General features: G+C 36.4%; 2 protein-coding genes across 2 annotated transcripts; both read left to right on the top strand.

Annotated features, from left to right (window-relative positions):
- The first annotated feature begins 1951 nt into the window (after window positions 1-1951).
- On the top strand, window positions 1952-4007 carry LOC100617863 (olfactory receptor 56B1-like). Its single transcript, XM_003340992.2, has 2 exons — window positions 1952-1993; window positions 3050-4007. Exons 1-2 carry the CDS (start codon window positions 1952-1954, stop codon window positions 3965-3967), a joined length of 960 nt encoding a protein of 319 aa, XP_003341040.1. The 3' UTR covers window positions 3968-4007.
- Window positions 4008-20686: 16679 nt separating this feature from the next.
- LOC100021528 (olfactory receptor 56B1-like) lies at window positions 20687-22806 on the top strand. Its single transcript, XM_001365810.3, has 2 exons — window positions 20687-20728; window positions 21783-22806. Exons 1-2 carry the CDS (start codon window positions 20687-20689, stop codon window positions 22698-22700), a joined length of 960 nt encoding a protein of 319 aa, XP_001365847.2. The 3' UTR covers window positions 22701-22806.
- The last annotated feature ends 528 nt before the right edge of the window (window positions 22807-23334 follow it).

The raw sequence follows: 23334 nt of genomic DNA on the forward strand, positions 1-23334 counted from the left end.
AAACTGGAGCTCAGTTTTCTCAAAAACATCCCACTGGCATAGGTCCTTGAGCCCTATCAAAGAATTCCCTGAGGTTCCAGGATTTTGCTCCAGGGACATCTAGGAGAATCTATTGAACCTTGGAATTTGTAAGAATTCATGAGTGAATGGGAAGTTGCCTACATCAGCTAGATTATATCATGGATAGAACACCTGCCTTAGAACCAAAAAGGATAGAATTTAAATCCTGCCTCAGACACTTAGTAGCAGTGTGACCAGGAATAAGTCACTTAATCTTTCTCTGTCTCTTAATTTTTTTCATTAACAATTAACATAAACAAAAAACAGTTTAGATGGTCAATAAATTAATAAATCAAGACCTTATTAATAGCTACCACAAATTTCTGAGGTTTAAATGATTACATTGAGGATGTAAGTATAAGTTCTCCCAAACTGGTTAGTGCTGGTTCTAGCCAGTGCCCCTGACTACCTCACAGTGTTGTTATGAGGAACAAATGAAAATAATCCATATAAAGTAGTTGGTAAGCCTTAAATCTATTATTAGATCTTCCTACCCACATTTACAAGAAAAAATAAGGGGTTGTGGGGCCTTAATTTGAAAAATAAGATATGGCTCAGAGATGGCAAGAATTTTAAGTTAATTTACAACATCAGTTCCAGCATCAGAGGAACTAAATGGCTCTGAACTGTAAGTGAGGAAATTAATGAATGAATGAAAAATTATTTATTAAGTCCTATGTTACATGTACTTTGCTAAAAATTAGGAATACAAATGTAAACAAACTTCACTGTACTTATTCTAATGGGATTTATACTCTAAATCATGAAGACAATACATAAAAGGAAAAGATCAATTGGGAGCAAATAAAAAAGTCCAGTTCAAAGGATTCAATGATGGGGTGGGAATCAAGGGTCAAAGGTTCTTTGGCTATGGAATGTCCCTGCCTATAATTTGGGAAGAACAGTCAAGAAAGGTCAAAGAAAAAAAGCAATATGACAATTTGATTGACCAAAAGAAAAGAGACATATCACATTATCCTCATTTAGTTTTTTTAAGTCTAGGGAAAGGGAGCCTTCTGTAAGAATCTTTATTAGTACGGTTTAGTTGACATATGCTACATTTATAATACATAAATAATGATGCTACATTATTGATTATCCATTCTGTAATTTTTCTTAAACTGAAGACTGGGTACTAAGTAGCATTATTAACTGCCCTGAACTCTTGTAACTTAATAGAATATATCTAGAATCCTGAATTTGGTAGCTAGAGTTGCTGAACTAACCAAAGGGCACCCTCTCTATGTAGCACTCATTTCACCTAGCACAGAGAAAAGTGAATAGATTGGCCTTAGATGTCAAATTTTATGACCATTATACCAAAGGCAAGACCATTGAACTATGAATATAGGACAGCAGCCACTGTTAAAAATAAGCCTTGAGTAGAGGACCAAACTTTCTCCAATACTTGGGAAAGTGTTTGGTCTGGCAGCTAACTACATGAAAAAAGAGATAAAATATCTATAGACTTTTTGTACCTCTTTTTTCCCTATGTTCCAACACATTTCCTTTTGTTATGTATGTACCTACCAGAATGTTATGGCCAAGGTTATACTACTGTTTTCTTGAAATCTAGAGCATAAAAGAAAGTTTGGTGGTTCAGTAGCTGGAGGTTTGGGTCCACAAAATAGCAATACCCTTCACAAATCATGTGGTATCTTCCTTCTTGTTTGGGGTTTAATTGTACCATTTGTTTACTGTGATTGCAATCATTGCTCACAGGACACAGGAGTGTCTCCTTTGTAATTTCTCCAGGCTATGGAAATTATCTTGGCAATTCTCTGTGTACAACACCAACTAACATGAAGGTGACGTGAGTATTTGATAAACTCTGTTTGGTAGTGACTCACTAAAAAGGAAACTATGTGATTTATTTTTCTTTTAGGTAAAGATGTCTCCATTTATGAAAGTTTCCAACAATTCCCACTACCAGGTTACTGAGTACATCCTTATGGGGCTCCCAGGCATCCATAACTGGCAGCATTGGCTCTCATGGCCCCTGGTATTACTCTATCTAGTTTTACATATGTTATCTCATTTTTTTCCTCTCTACCAACCCTAAGAGGTAGGTGCTATTACTATCATCTCCACTTTACAGATGAGAAAATTGAGGCTGAGAGAGCTTAAGTGACTTGCTTAAGTTCACTCAACTATAGCATCTGAGACAACATTGAATTTAGATCCTTCTGACTCCAGGTCCACTAGTCTAATGCACTATGCCTCCCAGCTGCTTGATATGTAACTAGGACAACAAATCATGACCTCATTTCTGTTGTCAAGGAGTTCATACTCTGTTGGGTGGGGGGGAGCATTGCAACAATAACACAAACAGATTTCATGTGGAGATGGAGGGTAATGGTGACAAAGCAAAAATATAAAGTAAGCAACCAAGGAAAATTTGGGGACATAAGAGAATGTCACTGAACTCTGCTAATTAAAAGTTGCTTTTAATTTTGTTTTTTTTAGTGACCCTATGAAATGAACCAAGATTCCATGAGTGAAGAGTTTAGGACTCTCTCACTGTAGCAGGGAACTAATAAAACTAGTTGGGCAACATGAATTAGAGCATTAGCCTGGCCAGCTGGTCGAGTACTTTAGTGCACCAACAAAAGTGAAAAAGTCCATTGAGAGCAAGAGTGACACAATTATAAACAAGCCTGAGGCAGGGGGTGGGTGGTGGTAACATCTTCTATGTTCTCACTAGGCACATTTTCTCATTAAGCCAGATTCTAAAGCAGGTGGGATTATCTCAGGTTCTGTCCAGCTTGAATGACTGAGGGAACATATTATCCAACATGAGTCTGGAGGAGGGTATACATTAGGAGATAAATGTGCCACATTTTGAATGAATATACCACATGCAAACAGGCTCTTGATAAATCTTATTTCATTGTAGTGAGTTTGTTATAGCAAAATGATTCTGGAGAATTTTTCTTCTTAGAGAATGATGACCCCAACTACAAGACACTTCAATGGCTCCCACTTCCAGGTCACAGAATTCATTCTCATGGGACTTCCAGGAATCTATAGCTGGCAGCATTGGCTCTCTCTACCCCTAGCCTTACTCTACCTCTTAGCCCTCAGTGCCAATCTTCTCATCTTTATCACCATCTGGAAGGAACCCAAATTGTACCAGCCCATGTACCAGTTCTTGAGCATCTTGTCTATAGTGGACATGGGACTGGCCACCACTATCATGCCCAAGATATTGGCCATCTTCTGGTTTGATGCCAAGTCCATCAGTCTTCCTGAGTGCTTTGCTCAGATCTATGCTATACACTGCTTTGTGGGCATGGAGTCTGGCATCTTCCTCTGCATGGCTTTTGACAGATATGTGGCTATTTGCCATCCCCTCCGCTACCCCACCATTGTCACAAACTCTTTTGTCTTTAAAGCCACAGCATTTATGGTGCTCAGAAATGGACTGGTGGTGATCCCAGTGCCTGTACTAGCTGCTCAGAGAGATTACTGCTCTTCAAATGAGATTGAACACTGCCTGTGCTCCAACTTGGGTGTCACCAGCCTGTCTTGTGATGACAGGAGGGTCAACAGCATTTGCCAGATGATCATGGCCTTGCTGGGAATGGGAAGTGACTTAAGCATGATCATCCTTTCCTATGCCTTCATCCTCCATTCCGTGCTGAAACTGAATTCTGCAGAAGCTGTATCCAAAGCCCTGGGCACCTGTAGTTCCCACCTCATCCTCATCCTCTTCTTCTATACAGCTATTGTTGTTCTTTGTGTCACTCACCTAGCAGGAAGAAAGTTTCCCCTGATCCCTGTGCTTTTCAATGTGTTGCACAACATCATCCCCCCAGCCCTCAACCCTTTAGTGTATGCATTTAGGACCCAAGACCTCAGGTTGGGCTTCCAGAAGGTCCTTCTGGCAGGCATAAAGAGCAAATGAGCTCAGAGCAAAAAAGCTTATGGAGTCAAATTTCCAATGTATACAGTCTCCATCTCCTACAGACAAGTAGATCTCATGCTTTCATTTATGAATTTATGTACTTTTTAACCATTGGCTGTAATATTGAATAATTTCTTGTTCAGTTATTTTCAGTCATGTCCAACTCTTCCTTTTCCCATTGATTTGCCATTTCCTTCTCCACTACATTTTACAGATGAGGAAACTGAGATAAATATGGTTACATGACTTCGTCACACAGAAAGTGTCTAAAATTAGAATTGAAGTCAGACAGGTGAATCTTCCTAACTCCAGGCCTAGCTATCTATCTATCCACTGTACCCCCTTGCTTTCCTGATGTTGAATATATATTGTGGAAAAGGATATATATGCCATAAGAGAACTTGCTTTTCTGTTGCATTTACATTTGTATATTTCCATTTATATTTTTATATTCTCATTTACATTTATTCAAATGTAAATGTAATTATCTTAAAACATTTATAATTTAATAATATAGTATATAAATATTTAATGCCCTGTCATCATCAACATATCTATTCATTACACACTCACTCATTCATCCAATGTGCATTTAGTATCCATTGTAAAGAGAAACTGTGCTAAACAATATAAAAGGCGATGATAATATAAAAGCAAAAATTAAAGTACCCAGAAAGAATTCACATTCTGCTATGAAGATATAACATATAAATAGACACAGATAACATAAACACAGATAATAGAATGTAGAATATTTAAAAGGGAAGTGGGACAGCTAAGCTTAGTTATCTCAGTGGATTGAGAGCCAGGCCTAGAGATGGAAGGTCCTAGGCTCAAATCTGACCTCAGACACCTTCTAGCTGTGTGACCCTGGGCAAGTCACATAAACCCATAGCCTAGCCCTTACTGCTCTTCTGACTTAAAACCAAAACACGGTATTGATTCTAAGATGGAAGGTAAGGGTTTATAAAAAAAATAAAATTTAATAAAATTTTTAAAAAGAATACATGAGAGGTGAGCATAAGATAATTTATAGGGAAGAAAAATACTAAATATAAAGAGAAATAGGAAAGATGGGAAGCAGCAAGATATAAAGAAAAGAATTCTTGACTTTATTCAGAAGATTTTGATTTTAAAAAATCCCATCTCTGACAGTTCCTCCTTGGACTTCAGTTTCTTTATCTTTAATAAAAATTAGAGGGTTACATTGTATGGCCTCTCAGATCCCTCCCACCTATATATTTACAATCCCATGATCCCATACAAGGTTTTTTAAAGTTTGTGAGCATTGTGAGGATTTCAAATCCCTACAATAGCCAGTTTTCCCCTACTTTTTCTTCTCTATATGCCAAACCTTCTGTTTACTTCCTCAGACAAAAGCTTCCCCAGAAGAAAAGAAGGGATGCTTAAGGAAGCAATAGCAATTCAGATGATGCTAAAAGTACAGGCAGCTCTAAAGGTGACAGAAAGCCCCTTTAGATGGTCAGTTTTTAAGAGATAAAACAGGTGGTTCCATATCAGGGTGATGAAGTTAGAGGAGTGGCTAAAGTAATACTATAGCCATCTAGATTGGACCATTTTTTCTGAAAATGTCTCCTTTGTCTTCTCTGACACTCACAATGTTACTTTCTCCCTATTTCGCTTTCTCTTACTTTCTTCACTCATTTATTTTCCTTTACTTCTCACATTCCATAAATGCTGGAACAAAACAAAGATCAGTCATTGTCCTCCCAACCTTTATCCATGGCTTTTATCTGATCAAAACCCTAAAGCATTTCTTTTTAGAGGAGAAATGAATTGAAAGTTGCATTTGGGGCAACACTAAATATTTTGATAAATCCATGTCTTCCTCATAGAAACAAAATAATTGGCTTATTATCCAGTCCTTTTCAGACCTATAGTGCCCTCTGTGGTTAGAAATCCCTTTTGAAAGCAAACTTATTTTAGAGCTAGGAAATGAACAACCCTTTTCCTAATGGAGCAGAATTGGTCAAATCACTCACTATAAGTAGTGGGATAGAAAATAGTAGCAACATCCTAATTTGTCTCTCCCTTTCTCCCCTATATTAGAGAATACAACTGGCTTCAGGGACAAGGTGGTGAATGTTTCTCTAATGCTCATATGTTTGCTTTCAAGAGGGAGTTCAAACCACAGAGGACACTATGCCTAGCACCTAACAGAGTACTTGGAACATAAGAGATACATGCTTGTGGGTTGATTCATTGAATGGATAGTCCCCACTAAAAACTGGATCCTACTCAACAAATACTTTCTGCATCCCTAAAAACAGCCTCTAGGGGGCAGCTGGGTGGCTCAGTGGATTGAGAGCCAGGCCTAGAGACAGGAGGTCCCAGGTTCAAATATGACCTTAGACACTTCCCAGCTGTGTGACCCTGGGCAAGTCACGTGACCCCCATTGCCTAGTATTGACTCCAAGACAAGGTTCAAAAGACGTTAAGGGTTCCAAAAAAAAAAAACAGCCTCTATTCTTTGACATCTCTTTTTTTCTCACATTGCCACCTATAGCTAAAACGTTGCCCTCCTGTACTTTTATTATTTTCTTTTTTATTATCATTAAAAACACAATTGAAATATCACTATAAAACTTTTCTTCATCTTTACAGGATTTAGAGCTGGAAAGATTTATATAGATTATCAATTCAGATGAAGTTCAAACTCAAATTGAAACATGCCATTCTTCACTTTATTTCCTCCATTAATTTTTCTCGAGTGTAAGAAATATGTATCTTGTTTCAAAACATGACAAACAGGGAAATATGTATTATATGATACCATAAGTAGAATCTATATCATATTACTTTACTTTGTACTGGAGGAGAGTAGACAAAAGAAGGGGAAAATAAAAATAAAGAATATCTAGGAAAGTTCCTCATTTTATAAATGACAGCACTCATCTAGAGGAATTAAATGAGTTAACCAATGCCACATAGAACTAATGGGGTCTTTCCACTAATCTAGGCTGCTCCTTAGGTATCATATAGCACCTTGCTCCACAACTCTCCAAATATCTCCATAATTATTGTGTGATATCATAATCACTGGCATATATGTTTATATATATACACACGTGTGTTAGACAGCTACTAAATTATAGATTACATTATAATTGACCTCCTATCTTATCTAAATTTTTCTTCTCCAATGCATAGTATAGCAAATAAAGCACAGAGACACTAAATATTTGTTTGGAAAACAAAAGAGTTAATAGGTTTATGTAAAAGAAATTGACTGGCAATTATAGTTAATGACAAAAGATGAAAATCTATAACAATAAGTGAAAAAGTCTGATAAAATGCATTCCTATTGAAGACCTGGAAAGCATAGTTTTAAATTTTCTTCTTAAAATGAAATGAATCATTTACCTAAAACTATCTGTATATATTACTTGGTGGTTATTTTTTCCATTTGAATTAGTTTATTTAGTCAGTTTAGAACAATATTCCTTGCTTATAATAATCACATTATTTCCCTCCCTCTCCTGTACCCATCCTTCCTGCAGCCAACATACAATTTCATTCAGTATTACTTGTGTCCTTGATCAGAACCTATTTCCATGTTGTTGATGTTTGCAGTAGGATGTTCATTTAGTCTGCATCCCCAAACATATCCCTTCGATCAGTCTTTCAAGCAGTTGTTTTCCTTCAGTGTTTTTACTCCCACAATGTTCCTCAGAATGGGGATAGTGGTTTTTCTCATAGATTCCTCCAAGTTGTTCAGGGTCACTGCATTGCCACTAATGGAGAAGTCCATTACATTCGATTGTACCACGGTGTGTCAGTCTATGTGTATAATGTTTTTCTGGTTCTGCTCCTCTCACTCTGTATCAATTCCTGGAGGTTGTTCCAGTCTCCATGGAATTCCTCCAGTTTATTATTCCTTTGAGCACAATAGTATTCCATCACCAACACATACCACAATTTCTTCAGCCATTCCCCAATTGAAGGGCATCCCCTCATTTTCCAATTTTTTGCCACCACAAAGAGCTCAGCTATGAATAGTCTTGTACAAGCCTTTTTCCTTATTATTTCTTTGGGGTACAAACCCAGTAGTGGTATGACTGGATCAAAGGGCAGACAGTCTTTTAGTGCCCTTTGGGCATAGTTCCAAATTGCCCTCCAGAATGGTTGGATCAGTTCACAACTCCACCAGCAGTGCATTAATGTCCTGACTTTGCCACATCCCCTCCAGCATTCATTACTTTCCTTTGCTATCATGTTAGCCAGGCTGCTAGGTGTGAAGTGATACCTCAGAGTTGTTTTGGTTTGCATTTCTCTGATGATAAGAGATTTAGAACATGTTTTCATGTGCTTTTTAATAGTTTTGATTTCTTTAAATAAAAATTGCCTATTCATGTCCCTTGCCCATTTTTCAATTGGAGAATGTCTTGATTTTTGTACAATTGGTATAGTTCTTTATAAATTTGAGTAATTAGACCTTTGTCAGAGGTTTTTGTAATGATGATTATTTCCCAATTTGTTGCTTCCCTTCTAATTTTGGATGCATTACTTTTGTTTGTACAAAAACATTTTAATTTGATGTAATCAAAATTATTGATTTTACATTTTGTGATTGTTTCTAGCTCTTGCTTGGTTTTAAAGTCTTTCCTTTCCCATAGATCTGACAAGTATACTATTCTGTGTTCACATAATTTGCTCATAGTTTCCTTCTTTATATTCAGGTCATTCACACATTCTGAGTTTATCTTGGTGTAGGGTCTTCCAATTCTCCCAGTGGTTTTTATCAAATAGTGCATTTTGGTCCCAAAAACTAGGATCTTTGGGCTTATCATAGACTGTCTTGCTAAGGTAATTTACCCAAAGACTATTCCACTAATCCTCCATCCTGTCTCTTAGCCAGGACTATATTGTTTTGATGACCACTGCTTTATAGTATAGTTTGAGATCTGGGACTGCAAGTCCTCCTTCCTTTGCATTTTTTTTTATGATTTCCCTGGATTTCCTTGATCTTTTGTTCTTCCAAATGAACTTTGTTATGTTTTTTTCTAATTCAGTAAAGAAGTGTTTTGGTAGTTCAATGGGTATGGCACTAAATAAGTAAATTAATCTGGGTAGGATTGTCATTTTTATTATGTTAGCTCATCCCCCCCATGAGCAATCAATGTTTTTCCAATTGTTTAGATCTAGTTTTAATTGTGTGGAGAGTGTTTTGTTGTTGTGTTCATATAGTTCCTGTGTTTGTCTCGGGAGATAGATTCCTAGGTATTTTATATTGTTTAGGGTGATTTTAAATGGAATTTCTCTTTCTAATTTTTGTTGCTGAAATGGGTTGGAGATATATAGAAATGCTGATGATTTATGTGGGTATATTTTGTACCCTGCAACTTTGCTAAAGTTGTTGATTATTTCGACTAGCATTTTGGTTGGTTCTCTAGGATTCTTTAAGGAGACCATCATATCATCTGCAAAGAGTGATAGCTTGGTCTCCTCATTGCTAATTTTAATACCTTCAATTTCTTTTTCTTCTCTAATTGCTACTGCTAGTGTTTCTAGTACAATGTTAAATAATAGAGGTGATAATGGGCATCCTTGTTTCACTCCTGATCTTATTGGGAAGGCTTCTAATTTATCCCCATTGCAGATGATGTTCGCTGATGGTTTTAGATATATAATGTTTATTATTTTTAGGAAAAGCCCTTCTATTCCTATACTTTCTAGTGTTTTCAATAGGAATGGTGTTGTATTTTCTCAAAGACTTTTTCTGCATCTATTAAGATAATCATGTGGTTTTTGTCCATTTGCTTGTTAATATGATCAATTATGTGGATGGTTTTCCTAATATTGAACCACCTTTGCATTCCTGGTATGAATCCTACTTAGTCATAGTGAATAACCCTTGTGATGAATTGCTGGAGTCTTTTTGCTAATATCCTATTTAAGATTTTTGCATCTATATTCATTAAGGAGATTGGTCTATAGTTTTCTTTCTCTGTTTTTGACCTGCCTGGCTTTGGGATCAGTACCATATTTGTGTCATAAAATGAATTTGGCAGAACCCCTTCTTTGCTTAATGTTTGTATAATATAGGGATTAGTTGTTCTTTGAATGTTTAATAGAATTCATTTGTGAATCCATCTGGACCTAGTGATTTTTTCTTAGGGAATTCTTTGATGACTTGTTCAATTTCTTTTTCTGATATGGGGTTGTTTAGGTAATCTATTTCTTCCTCTGTTAGTCTAGGCAATTTATAGTTTTGTAAGTATTCATTAATATCACCTAGATTGCCATAATTGTTGCCATATAATTGGGCATAATGCTTTTTAATGATTGCCTTAATTTCCTCTTCATTAGAGGTGAGTTCTCCCTTTTCATCTTGGATACTGTCAATTTGGTTTTTTTCTTTCCTTTTTTTAATTAAACTGACCAGTACTTTGTCTACTTTATTTGTGTATGTATTATTTGTAATGCAACAAGCTAGATGCCTTCTCACTAAGATCAGAGGTTAAATAAGGATGCTCATTATCATCAATATTATTTAACATTATTTGAAATGCTAGTAATAGCAATAAGAGAAGAAAAAGAAATTAAAAGAATCATAATGGATTGAAAGGTAATAAAACTATTTCTCTTTCCAAACAATATGATGGTATGTATGGAAAATTCTAGAGATTCAACTAAAGTTAGTTGAAACTATTATTAATCTTATAAAGTAGCAGGATGTAAAATAAGCCCACATAAATCATCAGCATTTTATAGATTACTAACAAAGTCCTGAAAGAAGAGATGGAGAAAATATTCCATTTGAAATAATCACATATATAATAAAATAATTGTGAATAAACTCAAGAACTACATGAACATAATTATAAAACACTTTTTACCCAAATAATTTATAGGTCTAAATAACTGAATACATATTAATTGTCCATGGATAGGCAGAATCAGTATAATTAAAATGAGAGTCCTATCTACCTAAACTAATCTACTTATTCAATGCCATCTCAATCAAATTGCCAAAAAAGAATATAATTCAGCTAGAAAAAATAATAACAAAATTCATTTGGAAGAATAAAAGATCAAGATTATCAAAAAAACCTAATGAATAAATGTAAAGGAAAGAAGTCAAGCAGCACCAGATTTTAAACTGTATTATAAAAGAGTAATTTTCAAAACTATCTAATAGTGTTAAGAAATGTTAAGGGTAAAATTTAGGGTTAAGACTGAATATATTATTTAGTGGTCACCAGGGATTTAAATTCTAAATCTCAATTACATATTCAAGTCAGAATGGAATTTTATGGTGGTTTTATTTATAATAGAAGAAAGAAATTAATAAGAAGGAGAAAGAGGGAAAAGGGTAAAGATCTATTCTAGCCCGGCTTGAGCCAGGGGGAGTTCAAATGTCTCTCAGCCAAGGGGCCTTCCCAGAAGATGAAATCTAACTTGGCATCCAGCTAGGAGGCCTCTTCCAGGATGAGGGGCCTCCTTGGAGGCTGGAACCTTCAGAAGGGTCAAGGGAAAGGGAAGTGAGCCTTAACACTCACCACGTGGTCACCTAAGGAAAGCAGTTCCACTTAGACCCATGCCTCAGAGCTCTTCCAAGTCAAATTCCACCTCCCAAGTCCATAAAAGGCGCCACAAGCCACAAAAAAAAAAAACCTCACAGGCAGTGAGGTGAAATATAAAGGCAGTTGTTTATATCATTTCCTGTGTCTCACATGTACCAATGGTGACTTAAACTTGGTTTAGGACAGCGCAGGGGAACAGTCAGTTGTTTCTGATTTGTCACTTACTAGCACATGCAGATCACAGACCATCCTCTCCTACAGTTAATCCTTAAAATGGGGTGTATATATTCCTGGTTGTTAGAATCCTAAAGACTAAGCAGGGTGGAGTAAATCTAAAATTCACAGAAAAGGCATTCAACAAATAGTAGCAAAATATTATAGTAACCAGGTATTTAGTAAAAAATACAGATATAGACTATTGTGATAAGAAAATTAATATTTGGTAAAAATTACTTAGACAACTGGAGAGTACTTTGTCAGAAACTTGCTATACACCAATATTTTACACCATTCACTAAGATAAGGTCAAAATGGATGGATAATCTAGATATTAAAGGAGCTATTATAAGCAAATTAGAAGAACAGAGAAGATATTACCTATTACACTTATGAATAGGAGAGGAACTTATGAGTAAACAAGAATGGAAAGCATCATGAGATCAAATGGATCATTTGAGTACATTAAATAGAAAACTATTTGTACGAATAAAACAAATGTCAGATTAGAAGAAAAGTAGATGATGGGGGAAATTTTCATAGACCATTTATCAAATAGAAGTCTCCTACCAAGAATAAAGAGAGAACTTTGTCAAATTTATGAGAATAAGAGTCATCCTTCAATTGACAAATGGGTGAAATATAGGAAAAGAAATTTTTCAAATGAAGAGATCAGAGTCATATATAGGTACAGGAAAAAAAATGTTCTAAATCATCAGAGATTAGGGAATTGCAAACTAGAAGAATTCTAGGGGTCATCTCATACCCAAAAGATTGGATAAAATGATAAAGGTCAAAAAGACAAAAGCTGGAGGAGATGTGGAAAAGTTGGTTGCAAACCCAGTTCTCTTGCCTTCTTGAATATCATATTCCAAGCCTTGTGGCCCTTTGATATGGAAACTGCCAGATCCACTGTAATCCTGACTGGGGCTCCATGATATTTGAATTTTTTCTTTCTGGCTATTTGCAGTACTTTTTCCTGGGCCTGGCAGATCTTGAACTTGGCTATAACATTCCTAGCAGTAGTCATTTGAGAATTTATTATAGGAAGTGATCTGTGGATTCTTTCTATTTCTATTTTACCCTCTTATTCAAAAATGTCAGGACATTTTTCTTGGATACTTTCTTGTAATATGATATCTAGGCTTTTTTTAGGTCAGGACTTTCAGATTGTCTAACAATTCTTAAATTATCTCTGTTGATCTATTTTCTAGGTCAGTTGTTTTTTCAATGAGATATTTCATATTTTTTTCTATTTTTCATTCTTTTGATTTTGTTTTATTGTTTCTTGGTGTTTCATGAAGTCATTAGTCCAAGTCTAATTTTTAAAGACTGAATTTCTCCTATGATGTTTTGATTTTCCTTTTTCATTTAGTCCATTCTACTTTTAATGGAACTGTTTCCCTCATTGGATTTTTTTAACCTCTTTTCCCAGTTGGCCAATTCTGTTTTTTTTTTATTCTTTCTTCATCAGATTTTTGTACCTCTTTATCCTTTTTACCATTTTTGCTTTTAAAGCTATTATTTCCTTTTCTGCATCAATTTCCTTTCTTTTTCCCATTTTTCTTCAACATATATCTCTTGATTTCTTAATTCCTTTTCAGTTCTTCCAATGCTTGAGAAAAATTTCCATTTTTCTTTGAAGTTTTGCATGTGGTTTCCTGGATCTCACCATCCTCTATTGACTCTGTGTTTCCTTCTTTGTTTCCATAGAAATTTTCTAAGATTAGGTGTTTCTTTTACTGTTTGATCATTTCCCCAGCCTTTTTTGTCTTTGGACTGGCAATTTTGAAAGCTGCTAGTTCCATCCTTTCTGCTGTTTGGCTTGCAGATCTCTGCACAATGAGGTACTTTGTCCTGGAGCTACGTCTTCACCACTGTGCAGGCCTGAAAAGGCCAAGCACTATTGACTTCCAGGCTTTACTGTGGGATAGTACTAGGGCCTGGAACTTCAAGGAAGGGGTCTGGGATATGGGGTGATCTGTTTTTCCTGTATCCAGAGTCCCAGGATACCAAAGTTGGGTTATGCCCTTTCTCAGGACTTGGACAGTAGATTGAGGGGTAGTCAACCAGCACTCCTCGGTGTGTGGGTTTGCCACTGCTTCCCCCTTATCCCATGGAAATCAATTCTCAAAGCCTACCTTTCAAATTGTATTCAGCACAAGAGCCCCCTCACTCCATCCTGCTGTTGGTTTTTGACTCCTGCCATTTTGAGACTCTTTTTAAAGATTGGTTTGGAAGGATTGTCAAAGGTGTTTCAACTTTAGCAACTCCTAAGCTGGTATTTTGGCTCTACTCCTACATGTGGAAAAGTTGGGAGACTAATAAACTGTCGGTGAAACTGTGAACTGATACAACCATTCAAAAGAACAATTTGGAATAATACCCAGAAAGCTATAAAACTGTGTAATTCTTAGTCTCAGCAATATCATTGCTAGATCTTTTTCTCAAGGATATCAGGGAAAAAAGGAAAAGAACTTATGTGTTCCAAGATATTAATAGCATCTTTTTTGTGGTGGCAAAGAACTAGAAATCAAAGGGATATCTATCAAATGGTGAATGGTTAAACAAATTGGAATATATGATTGTGATAGAATACTATTGCACCATAAAAAATGATGAGCAGATTAATTTTTTAATAACCTAGAAAGCACTACAATAGAAAATGAAGAATAAAACAAATAGAACCACAAAAACATATGGAGCTACAGATTTGGTATTTGAAGAATACTTTGTAAATGTTTACCCATTTTTTAATTACCCACCTTTTATGGTATGTGAATGGGGAGGATAGAGACTGAATTAACTAATTAATTACTTAGTTTTTCTAAGAAAAGTGAGACAAATTTGTACTATAAAAAAGCATTCCTTTGATGTGCCTATCTTCCCACAGTTTTTCCAACATTTATCATTTTTGTCTATTATTTTCTTTGTAAATATTATGGGTGTTGGGTAAGGCTTTGAAGTAGTTTTTATTTTTTTTTGTTATTACTGATTTGGGTAGTTTTTCATACAGTTGTCAAGAGTTTGCTTTTTATCTTTAGAGAACTGCATGTTCATATACTTTGGCCATTCATCCATTGGGAAATGACTATTATTTTAAAATATCTTTGTCGAAGGGTCTTTCCTAAAAATAATAAACAGTATTTATCTAAAACCATCAGCAAACATCATCCGCAATGGGGATAAACTAGATGCAATCACAATAAGATCAGGAGTGAAACGAGAATGCCCATTATCACTGCTTTTATTTAACTTTATACTAGAAGCATAGTATATGTATATAGAGTAGCAATTAGAGAAAAAAAAGAAAGTGAAGGTATTAAAAATGGCAATGAGGATAACAAGCTATCAGTCTTTGAGGAAGATATGATGATCTACTTAAAGAATCCTAGAGAATCAACCAAAAATCAAGTTGAAATAATAAACAACTTTAGCAAAGATGCAGGATACAAAATAAACTAACATAAGTCATCGGCATTTCTATATATCTCCAACACATCTCAGCAGCAAGAATTAGAAAGAGAAATTCCATTTAAAATCACCCTAGACAATATAAAATACTTAGGAATGTATCTGCCGATACAAATACAGGAACTATATGAACACAAATACAAAACACTTTCCACACAATTAAAACTAGATCTAAACAATTGGAAAAACATTAACTGCTTGCTCATGGGTAGGACAAGCTAATGTGATAAAAATGACCATCCTACTGAAACTTATTTATTTATTTAGTGCCATACCCATCAAACTACCAAAAAACTTTTTTACTAAATTAGAAAAAACCATAACAAAGTTCATTTGGAAGAACAAAAGATCAAGGATATTGAGGGAAATAATGAAAAATATGTGAAGGAAGGTGCCTTGAAGTTCCATATCTCAAACAATACTATAAAGCAGTGGTCATCAAAACAATATGCTGCTGGCTAAGAGACAGAAAGGAGGATCAGTGGAATAGACTCAGAGTAAGTGACCTCAACATGACAATCTAAGATAAATCCAAAGATCCCAGCTTTGGGGACCAAAATCCCCTAACTGATCAAAAAAAAAAAAACAGTTTGGAAAATTGGAAGACAGTGTGGGAGAGATTGGGTTTGGATCATCACCTTACACTCTACACCAAGATAAACTAAGAATGGATGAATGACTTGAACATAAAGAAGGAAACTGTAAGTAAATTATGTGAACACATAATAGTATACATGTCAGATCTTTGGGGGAAAAAAAGACTTTAAAACCAAGCAAGAGTTAGAAAAAAATCACAAAATGTAAAATCAATAATTTTTATTATATCAAATTTAAAAGTTTTTGTACAAACAAAAGTAATGCATCCAAAATTAGAAGGGAAGCAACAAATTGGGAAACAATCTTCATTACAAAAACCTCTGACAAAAGTCTAATTACTCAAATGTATAAAGAACTAAACCAATTGTACAAAAAATCAAGTAATTCTCCAATTGATAAATGGGCAAGGGACATGAATAGGCAATTTTCAGTTAAAGAAATCAAAACTATTAATAAGCACATGAAAAAGTGTTCTAAATCTCTTATAATCAGAGGAATGCAAATCAAAACAACTCTGAGGTATCACCTCACACGTAGAAGATTGGCTAACATGACAGCAAAGGAAAGTAATGAATACTGGATGGGGTGTGGCAAAGTTGGGACATTAATGCATTGCTGGTGGAGTTGTGAACTGATCTAACCATTCTGGAGGGCAATTTGGAACTATGCCCAAAGGGCGCTAAAAGACTGTCTGCCCTTTGATCCAGCCATAGTACTGCTGGGCTTGTACCCGCAAAGAGATAATAAGGAAAAATACCTGTACAGGAATATTCATACCTCTGCTCTTTATGGTGGCAAAAAATTGGAAAATAAGGGAATGCCCTTTGATTGGGGAATGACTAAAGAAATTGTGGTATATGTTGGTGATGGAATACTATTGTGCTCAAAGGAATAATAAAGTGGAGGAATTCCATGTGAACTGGAACAACCTCCAGGAATTGATGCAAAGTGAGAGGAGCAGAACCAGGAAAACATTGTACACAGAGATTCATACACTGTGGTACCATCAAATGTAATGGACTTCTCCATTAGTGGCAATGCAGTGACCCTGAACAACTTGGAGGAATCTATGAGGAAAACCACTATCCACATCCAGAAGAAACACTGGGAATAACAACACAGAAGAAAAACAACTGCTTGAATACATGGATCAAAGGGGTATGGTTGGGGATGTAGACTCTAAATGAACATCCTAGTGCAAACAACATCATTTAAATAGGTTCTGATCAAGGACATGAGTAATACCCAATGAAATTGTGTGTTGGCTGTGGGAAGGGTGGTTGGAGGGGAGGGAGGGAAATAAAGTGAGTATTGCAACCAAAAAAATAAAATTAAATTCAAAAATAATAATAATTTTCCCCTCCAAAGGTATGCAATGTACCTCTTTCAATTCTCTTATAATTTTTATTATTTATATTTATTGTATATAGATGTTTCTAATGTAATGTCTTAAGTTTTGGTCAGGCATCCATTCAGAGTTTATTGGAACAAGATGTTGATTAATACCTAGTTTTTGCCAGACTGCTTTCCAGTTTTCCCTCAGTTTTCATTAACTTGAGCAAATCCTTACTCTAATGCTTATCCTCTTTGGAAAATTGGGGTTTGCATGTATTTATCATGTAGAGTTGAACTAAAAGGAATGAAAGCAGTCCCTAGAGCTGTTACACCCAGAGAGCTATTGATTTCCCATTGCTTTGCTTCCAAGTTACCTAAAAGGATAAGAATTGGTAGATGCCCAAAGTCCCTAAAGTCACCTCACAGCTGATCAGATGTTTCTGTATGCTTACAAGAGGATGACACATTTTCCCACCCATGTGCTATATCCTTGTTCCACTTCCTTTCCAAGCTATGAATGTCATTTTTTTATCTACTGAATAATCTCTGAATGCTTCATTTCATTCTACTTTCAAACCCAAATTTCTAACCATTCTCAACCACACCTATTCCCTATTACATCCTCCAACTTATTCTCTCTCTCCCATTTCCCTGTTCACCAAGAAAAAGATGTTAGTAAAGAGAAGGCAATGAAATCCTTATAATAATCTATAGATGGAACTTTTTGATTCTAATCACTTTCCCCTCCCCTGCTTCCCTCACAGAGACTCGAGTCATTGACTCTTATCTTTTCTCATTCTTCTCAGTTTGAAAGTTTGAAGTTCAAATCTGGCCTCAGACATTTCCCAGCTGTGTGACCCTGGTCAAGTCACTTAACCCTCATTGCCTAGTATTTAGCACTCTTCTGCCTTGGAATCAATACACCATATTGGCTCCAAGACCAGTAAGGGTTTAAAAATTAAGTTTGAAGTTTCTTTTGCTTGGTATTTTTTTCTTCCAACTCTTTGGTCTCTCAAGTCCATTTCTTCTCTTTCTGTGTGATTGTGCTATAGTATCTTTTTCACCTCATTATATTTTTATATTACACTCATTTTTGGAGTTTGGCAAAAAATAAAAATTAATAACCATAATTAAATCAGAAAGCACCACTTTCCTAGAGAGCTGAGAAGAGTAGGCTAAATCCAGATGAACCTATGTGGCTCAATGAATAAGAACTCTAACCTTAGAATCATGAAGATCTGAGCTCAGTACTGCTGCAGACACTTATTAGATATGTGGTCTTGAACAACTGATTGAATCTTTGTCAGCTTCAGTTTCCTCATTTCTAAAAGGGGGCAATAATAACACCTACCCCCAAGGTTGTTGTGAGGATTTAAGGAGATAGAATATTTGTAATGCTTTTGAAACCTCAAGTTTAAATATAAATGCCAACTATTATAATGTAAGGAGGAGGGAAGAAGATTTTTATAAGACACAACTTTAAAAAATAGTGGGAAGATGCTATTTACAATAAACTCTGAGACCTTTTGTCACACAAGGGACTTCTGCTTCCTAAAGGGATTCACCAGAGGCTCTATAATGATACATGCCCTTGAGTTTTCTGCTTTCTATCACCAGCAGCACTGCTTCTGACTCAATCTATCCTGGGGCTTACTGCTCTTCCTTGAGGATTGGTAAATGAATCCTCATCAGGCCAACTGACCCAACTCCTGAGCTGCTCCCTCCCAGCCTCCCCTCACCCCCTTGAAGTGCTTTCTACTGGCCATAAAATCCCATAGTCTTGCCATATACCTGTAGTCATTACTAAACAGTTTCTCATAAGCTGAAGTTCTACCTTTAAAAGGATCCATTCCAGGACTTACATTGATCCCTATAATACTGAGTGCCAAATCTCTGCCAAAACCCAAGGTGAGTATTAGGTGATCTACTAGATGATAAAATGGATAGAACACTGGACTTAGAGCTAGAAGTGATGGAGCTTGAATCCTGCCTCAGACTCTGATTAGTCATGTGACTAATCACTACAACATTCCCCTGTCTAAACATTTGTATTGAGCATTGCAGCCAGCCTTAGACATTCAGCTGGAATTTCAACTTCAAAGCTGTTCACCTAAATTCATTGGAAAATGTCCTAGGAAAAAGTTTTTCAGAAGACAGATGAGCCCAGGGGAATTGTAAAGAGTACCTTGGAAAAAAGAAATTCTGTGGAAATCTCATCATTTATTAACAAAAAGGAAATGCATATTTTGACAATTCACGTGAAAGGGGTTTTCCATGTAATTAGATAATCTTTGAAAAACAGTTCTTTCTGTGAGCTCTGAGCATATTAATTTTTAGAGCAGTGTTAAAATGGAGGACTTGAAAAATATTAAATCAAAATTAGGAGAATATTCCTATGTTTATAACCAGACAGATAAATACAAAGAATTGAATGTTGTTAACATTTATGTATCACTTCAGCAAGGAATTTTATTTCACTGTGCCATGTTGCCCTTGTCTGCCATGATAAAGTTCATTTGTAAATATTATAGGACTAAAAATTCACTTTGGTAAAGAAAATGTTTCTGAATTTCAAGATTACTAAGTGAATGGACCATTTTATTGTATACTTTTTTTGAAGATTTCTTATGGATGTAATTTTAAAATGTGGTACTTCCTAATTTTGGGTTTGGAATTACTACTGTAACTTTCAAATTGATAGGATTTTCCTAACTGTTTTTATTATATAATAAAAGCCTACTTAAAAAGGGGTGGGGTCAGCTGGGTAGCTCAGTGGATTGAGAGCTAGACCTAGGGATGGAAAATCCTAGATTCAAATCTGGCCTCAGACATTTCAGAGCTGTGGGATCCTGGACAAGTCATTTAATCCCCTTTGCCTCACCTGTGCAAAATATGCAATAGATTAAATGAGTCAATGTTTGAATAAATGACTTCTTGGAATACTAATTTTTAAAATGGGAGATACTCTATGCAAATACAGAGGCAGCAGATGGAATGTCACAAATGTGGAATAAATAATGGACCAATTTGGCAATAACACTTTAAAATGGGGTAAAAGAATGTTATAAAACAACTTTATGTGTAAGTGTTAGATATATTTTTCAGGGCTATTACTGAGGTGGTTACCAATTTGGTGGCTTATAAAATGAAATATAGAGGTCCTATTTACTTCTTGATGACAATGAATACTCCCACCAATAATTATAATGCATCACATTCATTTCTTTTCAAAGACAAGAATAAGGGACTTCTAGAACAAGTCTGGTGGTCCTTTGGGTCCACAAATTGCAATATCCTTCACAAATCTTGTGGAATCTTCCTTCTTGTTTGGGGTTTAATTGTACCATTTGTTTACTGTGATTGCAATCACTGCTCACAGGACACAGGAGTGTCTCCTTTGTAATTTTCCAAGCTATGGATATTATCTTGGCAATTCTCTGTGTACAACACCAACTAACATGAAGGTGACATGAGCATTTGATATAAACCCTGTTTGGTAGTGACTCACTAAAAAGGAAACTATGTGATTTATTTTTTTTTTTAGGTAAAGATGTCTCCATTTATGAAAGTTTCCAACAATTCCCACTACCAGGTTACTGAGTACATCCTTATGGGGCTCCCAGGCATCCATAACTGGCAGCATTGGCTCTCATGGCCCTTGGTATTACTCTATCTAGTTTTACATATATTATCTCATTTTTTCCTCTCTACAACCCTAAGAGGTAGGTGCTATTACTATCATCTCCACTTTACAGATGAGAAAATTGAGGCTGAGAGAGCTTAAGTGACTTGCTTAAGTTCACTCAACTATAGCATCTGAGACAACATTGAATTTAGATCCTTCTGACTCCAGGTCCACTAGTCTAATGCACTATGCCTCCCAGCTGCTTGATATGTAACTAGGACAACAAATCATGACCTCATTTCTGTTGTCAAGGAGTTCATACTCTGTTGGGGGGGGGGAGCATTGCAACAATGACACAGACAGATTTCATGTGGAGATGGAGGGTAATGGTGACAAAGCAAAAATATAAAGTAAGCAACCAAGGAAAATTTGGGGACATAAGAGAATGTCACTGAACTCTGCTAATTAAAAGTTGCTTTTAATTTTGTTTTTTTTAGTGACCCTATGAAATGAACCAAGATTCCATGAGTGAAGAGTTTAGGACTCTCTCACTGTAGCAGGGAACTAATAAAACTAGTTGGGCAACATGAATTAGAGCATTAGCCTGGCCAGCTGGTCGAGTACTTTAGTGCACCAACAAAAGTGAAAAAGTCCATAGACAGCAAGAGTGACACAATTATAAACAAGCCTGAGGCAGGGGGTGGGTGGTGGTAACATCTTCTATGTTCTCACTAGGCACATTTTCTCATTAAGCCAGATTCTAAAGCAGGTGGGATTATCTCAGGTTCTGTCCAGCTTGAATGACTGAGGGAACATATTATCCAACATGAGTCTGGAGGAGGGTATACATTAGGAGATAAATGTGCCACATTTTGAATGAATATACCACATGCAAACAGGCTCTTGATAAATCTTATTTCATTGTAGTGAGTTTGTTATAGCAAAATGATTCTGGAGAACTTTTTCTTCTTAGAGAATGATGACCCCAACTACAAGACACTTCAATGGCTCCCACTTCCAGGTCACAGAATTCATTCTCATGGGACTTCCAGGAATCTATAGCTGGCAGCATTGGCTCTCTCTACCCCTAGCCTTACTCTACCTCTTAGCCCTCAGTGCCAATCTTCTCATCTTTATCACCATCTGGAAGGAACCCAAATTGCACCAGCCCATGTACCAGTTCTTGAGCATCTTGTCAATAGTGGACATGGGACTGGCCACCACTATCATGCCCAAGATATTGGCCATCTTCTGGTTTGATGCCAAGTCCATCAGCCTTCCTGAGTGCTTTGCTCAGATCTATGCCATACACTGCTTTGTGGGCATGGAGTCTGGCATCTTCCTCTGCATGGCTTTTGACAGATATGTGGCTATTTGCCATCCCCTCCGCTACCCCACCATTGTCACAAACTCTTTTGTCTTTAAAGCCACAGCATTCATGGTGCTCAGAAATGGACTGGGGGTCATCCCAGTGCCTGTACTAGCTGCTCAGAGAGATTACTGCTCTTCAAATGAGATTGAACACTGCCTGTGCTCCAACTTGGGTGTCACCAGCCTATCTTGTGATGACAGGAGGGTCAACAGCTTTTGCCAGATGATCATGGCCTTGCTGGGAATGGGAAGTGACTTAAGCATGATCATCCTTTCCTATGCCTTCATCCTCCATTCCGTGCTGAAACTGAACTCTGCAGAAGCTGCATCCAAAGCCCTGAGCACCTGTAGTTCCCACCTCATCCTCATCCTCTTCTTCTATACAGCTATTGTTGTTCTTTGTGTCACTCACCTAGCAGGAAGAAAGTTTCCCCTGATCCCTGTGCTTTTCAATGTGTTGCACAACATCATCCCCCCAGCCCTCAACCCTTTAGTGTATGCATTTAGGACCCAAGACCTCAGGTTGGGCTTCCAGAAGCTCCTTCTGACAGGCATAAAGAGCAAATGAGCTCAGAGCAAAAAAGCTTATGGAGTCAAATTTCCAATGTATACAGTCTCCATCTCCTACAGACAAGTTCAAGTCCAGTTAGAATTTTTTACTATATGAGCAACTCTTTCCATGTCCCACAGTGTTTGCCATAGCTTCAGAGAATTTCATGGCACCTAGGATTCATTTTTGTCATCACGTCAGAATACAACATGGGAATTCCATCATGGGGTCCTGATGACATGAAGGATGGAATCAAAGCTCCTAAGAATACCTTGGATGCATGCAAAATGATGTTCTTGGACTATAGTGGACATTGTGGGTACAAGTTCTTTGTACATAATTGAGATCTCATGCTTTCACTTATGAATTCATGTGTTTTCCATCCTTTTAACCATTGAGTGTGGAACGTTGAATAATTTCCTGTTCAGTTATTTTCAGTCATGTCCATCTCTTCCCTTTCCCATTTGTTGTTTTCTTGACAGAGATACTGCAATGGCTTACCTTCTCCAGTTCATTTTACAGATGAGCAAACTGAAATAAACAGGGTTAAGTGACTTGGTCACACAGAAAGTGTCTAAAGCTAGATTTAAAGTCAGAAAAATGAGTCTTCCTAACTCCAGGCCTAGCATTCTATCCACTGCACCCCCTAGCT

Source organism: Monodelphis domestica, chromosome 4 (genome assembly GCF_027887165.1).
Source record: "Monodelphis domestica isolate mMonDom1 chromosome 4, mMonDom1.pri, whole genome shotgun sequence".
NCBI classification, from domain to species: Eukaryota; Metazoa; Chordata; class Mammalia; order Didelphimorphia; family Didelphidae; genus Monodelphis; species Monodelphis domestica.